At 41.2% G+C, this 9090-nt stretch overlaps 1 protein-coding gene across 1 annotated transcript; it reads right to left on the minus strand.

The window, feature by feature from the left end:
* Positions 1-1081: 1081 nt before the first annotated feature.
* On the minus strand, positions 1082-8296 carry SRSF3 (serine and arginine rich splicing factor 3). Its single transcript, XM_008693381.2, has 6 exons — positions 8158-8296; positions 6246-6453; positions 4615-4749; positions 2380-2418; positions 2054-2140; positions 1082-1892 (listed from the first exon to the last, which is right to left on the minus strand). Exons 2-6 carry the CDS (start codon positions 6449-6451, stop codon positions 1865-1867), a joined length of 495 nt encoding a protein of 164 aa, XP_008691603.1. The 5' UTR covers positions 6452-6453; positions 8158-8296; the 3' UTR covers positions 1082-1864.
* Positions 8297-9090: the final 794 nt, after the last annotated feature.

Raw genomic sequence — 9090 nt, forward strand, 5'->3', positions numbered from 1 at the left:
CAACTTAAGACTCTCCGAGTTGTATACTGCCCAAAACACCCATATGAATGTCCATTTATAAAAGCGGAGTGATTATCGATATACTGTATTACTTCCACGACCTCTTAGCTATCTTTCCTTGTTCTGAACAAGAATAGTTTTAGGCTATGAGAAAATGCCAAAATTCAAGGCCCCAAAAGCCAGAATTCCCAGTACATCAATATTCAAAGGTCTTCTCTAAGGTTCATACTGAATCTGACAATTCTAACCTCGTGACACCAATGACTCTCCTCCTCCGCTGGTACCTGCATGAAAGGTTACTAAGGACCACTAGAAACTATTTGTTTAGGGCCTACATCTTAGAAAATCTTTATAGACTGAACTCAATGCAATGACTCATCTTTCATATCAAAGAAAGTACAGCATAATCCAAAACTACCTTTAAGTAGCACATTTAAGGAAACTAAGCCACAAGACTGTTGCAGTATGATTTAATCTAATTGCACAAAAATTTGAAATTACAACTCCTCTGGATTTCTAAGAGGAAGGTTATGCATGCCTCCATATTCAATTCTGCACTGTTACATTTGAACCATATAGCGAATTTTACATCATGATGGATCAATTTAGAATTTCCATGCAACACCTCAAATTATATAAAATGGAAGCAATTTTTAAAGCTTTGTGGGAAAGTCTCATGCTAATGAAAGTCTTTTTTAATGGGTCACTTTGGGTTATAATGTACCAGGTTGCTACACTTTAAATGTTGGTCACAGAGTATCATGGTCTTTGAACTGGCTCCTACTCCTAAAAAATGGTTAAGTACGAACAATCACGTAGGTGACAACCAAAAATTCCCCTTCAGCCTCAACTGTGCCTCAGAATTCTAAGATTTGTGTAACCAACTGATTTCCATGGGACATGAACTATGGTAATAGTGGGTTCGACTATTACACAATTATGCTAATATTTTATTAATTCAAAAGCACTTTACAAGAAAATATAAGTATGGCTTCCAATAGGAATGTTATACCTGGACTTGATACCAAGCTCACAGATTTTAGTTTTGCAAGGAAAAACAGGCTTTCAGGTTAAACAACAATTTGTAACCAAAACTTTAATCCCAAGGATTCTCACAAACATATTACAAATGACAGCATGAAAAAAAAAATCTTGCACAGTAACTCAAAGTTCAGCTCTACAATGTACCCTTAAACTGGCAGGACACTGGTATCTTGAATAGTTTCAAACTACCAAATGGAGAATGCTATGAGAGCTGTGTGTTCATATACAGCCATCACATAAAGAACTTATGACCTAAAGCATAAACTAGCTTAAAACTTCCAATTCTACACCAACTGGACACCCCTGCCCAGTATGAAGACTAGTTGGATTCTTTTTTTTTAAACCTCTCATCTAGTTTAACAATGCAGCTTAATTTTTACCTGCTGGCTTGTGTTCACACCAGCTTTTAAAGACTGCTTCTTCCACTACAACTGCATACTATTATCCCAGCTATGGAAAGACTTTGTTCAATTCGCCAGTTTTGTTTTCATAATATTAAATGTCAAGCTTTAGCTGGGCAGGAGTCAGAGGTTTATTATCAGTCTATGTGGACTAAACTTCAAAGCAAATTCAATTTTGCTTAAGGGAACATTGTAAAGTAACAATTCTTGATATTACATGCCTCATATGATCCATTCAAATCATAAGAGAATTACATCTTTATGTGTCACTGTTCCAAGAGACGAACAAATGTGAACAGCTAAAACATCTTAAAAATGCACCAAGCTTATGAAGTCTCAAACAAAACTTGAATTTTCTGTACATACTCCTGTCAAATGAAGTTATTTCCTGTACACCACTCCTCTTGCAAACTGGTCTTCTATTTCCTTTCATTTGACCTAGATCGGCTAAAAAAAAAAAAAAAGAACGAAAGTTACATACATAACTCACTGACACAACTATATCAAAGGCTTTCATGGAAAATAAAAATAATCAAAATGGCTTAAGATGACCAATTCCTGTTTTTACTACATTGTTCATAAACAGTCCAAGTCATTAAAGATCTTACCTACGAGACCTAGAGAAGGATCGGGACGGCTTGTGGTTTCTCTCCCGAGACAGTGATCTCTCTCTCCTCCTATCTCTAGAAAGGGACCTAAAACCGCAGGAAGAAAAATAGGACCATTTAGATTTATACACAACAAACATCTGTAAGAAATCATCAAAAACTAAAAGTTGGTTCATTCCTGCAACACTGGCTCTACAGACCACTTGATTCACTACTGAAGCCGAAGTCTTTTACCATTAACCATGTCATTTAGAAAACAGCTTAAGAACAGAAATGCTGTCATTTCTGAGAATGCGGCCCCCCCCCCCCCAAAAAAAGTTATTTACCTGCTCCGGCTGCGGGAGAAGCTTCTCCGTCTTGGAGATCTAAAAGCAGAAACAGGAAAATTAGGCTAATTGTCAATTAGTATTTATGGCGTGAGGCATTTCCCAACTTTTCAATCTCACTGTTGGGCCCAGTGAATGTGCCGAAGAACTGGCACCCATCGTCCAAAATAAATAAATAAATAAATAAAACCAAAAAAATTAAAAAAACCAACAGGAAAAAAAACAGAAAAGAAAAAAAGGCACAGAAGGATTAAGGAACCAAAAGCTCAAGTGAAAAGCAGATATTCCAACCATGGATTCACTTTAACAAAGAATGCTTCACAGCAGATCTGTCCAATGCAAAACTTCATGTCAAACTAACTTCACTACCCAAACACCACACCAAAATATAGTCCCACAAGTAGTTCCAAAAACAGTACCATAAACCAGTATTTGGAACCCATGCAAACCTATAAGTCCACGACAAGACTTAGGTACCAGGTGGATAGTGTAACTTTGTGAAAACGCGCTAGGTGTAAATACTGATGCCATTAAGTGCTACATTAGAACTGCATTTGTGATCGTCACATTTAAGAGTGTGTTTAGGCTTATAAAAATTACCTTAGCTTGGCCCCCTTCACCCCCAAAATTTAAATTTGAAAACTGTTAGTAAAACCATTTAAAGGTGATAGGATTCAACAAATTTTTGCTAGAAAGGAAAGCTAAATCTGTTAGAGTTATTAAAATTTTTAGTTTGGCATCTCACACATGCAAATAAGTTTCAGTTGAAGGTCTAGTTACATTATGAGTTCCCTATCACCCTTAAAAGTTTTATTCAAGCAATATATATGTACGTTACCATTCAATTATGCACAGCCAGCCTTTGATCCAGAAAAAAGAATTACTTTAAGCCGCTTACTCCTTATTTTAACCAGCAGTAAACTGTATAAGCAGGAAAAACTTACTAGTTTTGGGTTTCAACAAGCTAGAAATGGTGAGGTGAGGCTGCCGGACTGACGGCCAGGAAGAATTTGCTGAAAAGGTTTTGCCAGATGTTGCGTTGGATTTAGTTGGTTGGCGAAGGGGGTGTTGTGGATTTTTCCTGCTTTTTTGTTAGCCGAAGGCTGCTGCTGTAGTTGTTGTGAAGACATTTGGTAAATAAACAGCTGAGCTGATTGGCCAGGAATGTGTGGGCGGTCGAGGTGGCTGCTGCCGATTTGGTTAAGGTTGGAGAGAAGGCTGAGAGAAAACAGCATGCTCGGGAACCAAAGGGCGGTGCAACCTGACGACTGGCCATGCCTGGGTCATGTGAAACGACACCAGCCAAGCTGAATGGGGCGCGCTGGTCACATGACGCTGAAAGGGCTAGTTGACTGGCTAATGCAGACTCAGAGGGTGGTGAGAAGAGACATGATGGTGACTCTGTAACGGGGTTCATTTTTATTAATAGATGGACCAAAAAGCACAAAAAAAAAATGAAAAACAAGCCATCAGTACAACCATCTATTTAGCTAACAAATACTCTTTATTATGATGGGCAACAGTGTGTTGTTTTGTTTTTCAAAATAGCAAAAGGGGCAAGATTTTGAACTCCTATCTCCTAGAAGGACTTCACTCACCTGTAGGAGGTAAATTCAGTCCTATAGAAACTATTTTGGAGGTTTGAGGAGATGTGGAGTTAGCATCCAGACAATACTGCCTGGTCCAAGAATGATGCCATTTTCAATTATAAAAAAACGGAAATCTCACCTATTTGGGTTTGAAGAACAGATGATTGGGATTACTTTTTTAGCCCCCTTTATTGGTCAGTGACTTAAGTTAGTTTCAGAATGATTTCTACTTTACCAGTTGTAACATTACAACAGCTGCCTGGTTGATAAATACTACAATCGTGCTAATAGTAGAAAACACATTTTTGTGAAGAGCTAGAGTTGAATGTAATGTTTGTCATTATGGAGTCAAGAAATGGAAAAAGGCCTAAATTGAAGTATAAGGGAAGACTTGGAAAGATGCAACTAGAAGATGAACTAGAAGATAGATCCAAGATAGAAGTTACTGACTACCAACATGAACAGTGACCTAAAGACAAAAGCCAACACTCAGCACAACTCACATACCCCGAACTACACCCAGCAAATGTTTCATAAAAACCTCCAATTCTTCAAAGCTTAAAACCCACCAACAAACTTTAAGAGAAATACCTGCTCCTATTAGCTACTCCATTACACCAATACCTCTAAACACGCTCTCAAGTACCTGCGGCGAGGTGGAGGACTCCTTCTCCGATAATCATCTCGAGGGCGACGGCCCCAAGACGGAGGTGGGCCACGATTTCGACTTCTCTTTTCACCATTCGAGAGTTCCACTCTTACTCGGCAGCCACATAGTGTTCTAAGAAGGGAAGAAACATTATTAAATTTAAAAGAGCCAAACTTTCTAAGAGATGTGTATAAAAGCAAAAAGAAAGCACTCCTACTTAGTTTCTTTGCAAAGTACACACCTGAATGCCTGTAGAATCCTTAATAGCAAAAAAGTTTTTCTAATAAACAAAATCAGCTTCCTTACATTTTAGTTCTTTGTTCGAGTCCAATCTAAATAACTGGGCTCAATGTTAATTTGTTAGCATTACAAGTGTGAAAACCCTGGATTCATTCTCTAAGATCTCGTTCATCTATACATCCTGGTGGGACTTTGAGATCCCAGCACTTACTGATCTTTCTGTATTTGCTAGTCTTTTTCCTCCCTCCACAACCCCTCCATGCAAAAGCAGTGAACTGAAGCATTTTGGCCATTTCATCTCGCCATCTCCCCATAATGGTCACACAACTAACACTTGGGAAACTGCAGCTGAGCATAGTTGTGAAAAAATAATCCCCCAGCTCTCCACTGTTCCACATCTGTTTAGATAAACCACCATTATTTTGGACAGTGATTGGGAAGAGGTGGGGGTCCTGGAAAACGGTTTCTATAATCTGCTTGGATAAATGACCTGACCTCTTATACAGCTTTACAGCCAACCCTCAGACCCCTTAACTTTTGAACCTTAAGGATTAACCATTTCCCTTGGTTTCATGAAATCCAATGGTTTTCAAAGACCAGGAAGGTGGGGGAGAAGGGCAGTACCTATTCCCTCTAAGACTCCGGTACCTGTTACTTATCAGCCAGTAAGAGCACACCGTAAACACAAAAGGAAATAGCTACATGTTCCACCCTTCCTAAATATCACAAACACGTAAAAGATACTGGAAAAGTTTTTTTTTTTAAAGATTTTATTTATTTGACAGAGACAGACAGCCAGTGAGAGAGAGAACACAAGCAGGGGGAGTGGGAGAGGAAGAAGCAGGCTCCTAGTGGAGGCGCCTGATGTGGGGCTCGATGCCAGAATGCCAGGATCACGCCCTGAGCCGAAGGCAGACGCTTACCGACTATGCTACCCAGGAGCCCCAAGATACTGGTATAGTAAGCCCGGTGTACCATCATCCAACTACAACAATTGTCAGTTTGTGGCCATTCTTATTTGAAGAGAGTATTTGATTTCCAATTGTTTCAGAAACAATTCAAAAGTGACACCACAGGTGACACTTCGTGGAAGGTTTAGATTAAAATGCTTTAATCACATTTTGGATGCAAAAATCCACCCACCGAGAACTGACCCACTGAACTTAATTCTCTTCACTGGCCACCTGAATTAAAAGAATCTTCCTGTGTATCTCCTGTAAAACTGTTCAGTCCTTTTTCACTGTGGAAAAGACTTATTATGTAAGTCTCTAACAACATTAACTTCAGATAGCCAAAAAGCCATCTAAAAGCCACATATTCTAGGAATTTTAAGTATTAAAAACACAAGCAACATATTTATCATCAGTATAAATTAGTCATTTAATTACCTCCCATCTAGCTCTCGGACAGCATCGGCTGCATCTCGGGGGTCTTCAAATTCAACAAAAGCAAAGCCGGGAGGGTTTCTAGCAACCCACACACTTCGGAGTGGTCCATAATAGCCAAAAGCTCGTTCCAATTCAGTCTTGTTACCATTGTTTCCAAGATTACCTACATAAACCTTACAGTCCAATGGACAGGAATCACGATGCATTTCTGTAACAAAAAGAATACCCCAAACATTAATTATGCAATAATCTACATAGTGACAGATCCTTAAGAGAGAATGCTGAAATTTTAACTAAAAACCAAACAAGCAACAACCCATTTCTCTCTCATCTGTACTGATAACCACCAGGAAGCCAGCACGAATTGCATTAAGAAAAAAACGCCTGTGAAAAACTGAGAGGGGTAAATGAACACTGAAAAGATCATTTACTACAATCTCGGCACCAAATTAAAAACTATTATTACAATTAATCTCAAAAATAAAGCACTTAGAAAAGTAGGATAACTTGCTCAGAAGCAAATCCTGGAGACACAAAAACTAAAATAAAGAATTAAAACAAGACGAAGCTAAGGCTGAGCCATTTGAAAAGTGGTAATATGCCCTCAGGCAAAAACTTAACCAGCTTCACTCAAGCAGCTAAGGATTAGGTTTTTTTTAAAAAAAAGAAATGCACACCACAGCAGCACTAGTCTCAATAGCCAAAATCAAAAGATAAATGGATAAGCAAAATGTATTATCCATACAACGGAATATTCAGAATGAGGTACTGATGAATGCTTCAAAGATGAATACTGAAAACATGCTATTACAGATGCCAGACACAAAAGTGCACATACTAAGATTCTATGTATATGAAATATCCAACAGGTAAACCCAGAGACTGGGGCTGAGGAAGAGGGCAGGGGAAATGGGGAAAAGTTGCTTAATAGGTATAGATCTCCATTGGGGATTAAAAAAAAAATCTTTTGGAACTAAACAGGATGGTTGCACAGCGTTGGGAATGTACTGAATACACTGAACTGCACACTATAAAATGAAATTTATGTTAATTTCACCGGGGAGGAGGATTTCTTAGTGCACATTATTTACTGCCCTTCGGGGGCTAATATTTGATAAATCTTCAAAAAAAGTCACTTCTACAATGAAATCGAATCAGCTTGTAAACCAGTTTCAACTGCAAAGAGTAGCCAACCCAGTAACTCAACCTAAAGGGTTTCTCACGAACACCATGTTCTTCTCACTCTGGGCTTATCCAATTAAAAAAACTAGTCCAGACACATCCGATTTGTATGACCCCACCCTGTACCCAGGAGTTCTGAGGCCAAATCATTGCCGGAGGTTGGTTTTTAAAAACTTGGCCGTAAACCGTTTCAGAGTAACTATCAACGGGAAGCTACTACAAGAACAATGCTACCCAAGGAAGATCCTTCGGTTTAAAAAAAAGTGGTGAGAGTGTAGAAAGTCAAAATTAGACGAAAATACAGGTGAGTACAGAAACCACGTAATAGGGATCAAAAGGTCCAATCTGGATTGGTGACGTGAGAAAAAATTCCCGAGTAGCTTCCAAAGAAAACGTGGTTGGGGGGGGGAGGAAAAAGGCGCCATAAATTGAAAGGCCGCGGCCCGGAGTACAATTCGGTTAGCGGCTCCCCCCCTTCACCTCAACTTTCGGGTAATCCCGCTTCTCAATTCACCCCTACGCCCCGTGAAAAATTATGAACACCTCCACTTCGAGGCCCAGGTACATTCTCTGATGGGTCAAGAGCCCCCGCCACCGCCCCATGCTGAACGTCACAAAATGGCGGCGGCGTCTCTTTGTCTCAACCTCGCGCCGCCATTGGCCCTGGTCCCTCCGCGCTACAATTAAGTGCCATTTCCCACTAAACTCCCTTTAGTCGCCGGTCACTTACCGAGATCTGGGGTTAGAAAGCGGACGCTCAAATCCACACACCCTCGGATAGGTCTTCCCGCTTCCCGCTCCCCTCCCCGCCCGGCTCCCGCAGATGCTCTCGCTGACCTGGCGTCCACGAAATGGCGGACCACCGCCTTCTCCTCGCCCCTATTTATACGCCACACTGAAGTCACATGATTAGACGGGCTCGCCCAATGAGAGGCGGAGGAGGTCGTGACGTTGCGGCCGCAGACGCAACGAGAATCGCGGTTGCTGGGAGCGCGCTCTGGCGGTGCCGCTGGGACCGCGGAGACGTGCGCCGCTGAGCCCCGGTTGCCTCAGGCTTGGGGCTTCCTCGGGTGTTTACGCGTGGCCGACCTCCAGGTTACCCTCAGTCCCCTCTCCCTCGTCTCCGGATAGACTGGGGTTTCATAACACCACTGTCGTCATTCCCAAACACCGATTGAGCCGTTTGCTCCAAATAGGATTTAGATAGTAGATGAATTCATTAATTACTTCATCCTAGAGAACGGCTACACGGGAATTAAGACCATCACGTTTACAAACGTGCTTTAGAGTTTCTCCCAAGGTCACTGAGCTGTGTGTGACCAAGCTGCCACCAGAATGTGCCCGCCCACTTCCCACACTATGGAAAAGACAGATCCTGGAAAGTCGGCCCGACTCTGGCCGGTTTCCCGCCTCTCACCCAAACCGCAGCATTTGGCAGAGAAGGGTGGCGTCATGAGCCCGGACTCAAAATGTTTAATAGAAACTCAAAGGCAAATGAGACCGGTCAGGCCATATGGACGCTCACCTTTAGCAAATAACATCAAGAAGAACTTCCTGGAGAAGAATTAGTTTAAATACTGGGTCCCCAAACGAATGCCAGGAAGGGCACTTCTGGCCTTTCTCAGTGAAGCTAGGTTGCTGTGTTGACTTGAGGGTGGGGCTC

The sequence above is a fragment of the Ursus maritimus genome, unplaced genomic scaffold (genome assembly GCF_017311325.1).
Source record: "Ursus maritimus isolate PB19 unplaced genomic scaffold, ASM1731132v1 scaffold_30, whole genome shotgun sequence".
Taxonomy (NCBI): Eukaryota; Metazoa; Chordata; class Mammalia; order Carnivora; family Ursidae; genus Ursus; species Ursus maritimus.

What these genes read in the sequence shown, in the direction of transcription:
- SRSF3 (XM_008693381.2), bottom strand. Translation starts at nt 6,451, where the DNA reads ATGCATCGTGATTCCTGTCCATTGGACTGTAAGGTTTATGTAGGTAAT. An exon ending in AGTCCTCCACCTCGCCGCAG is followed by an intron (nt 2,419 to 4,614) that starts GTACTTGAGAGC and finishes TTCTGCTTTTAG; the next exon opens with ATCTCCAAGACGGAGAAGCT. An exon ending in TCCTTCTCTAGGTCTCGTAG is followed by an intron (nt 1,893 to 2,053) that starts GTAAGATCTTTA and finishes TTTTTTTTTTAG; the next exon opens with CCGATCTAGGTCAAATGAAA.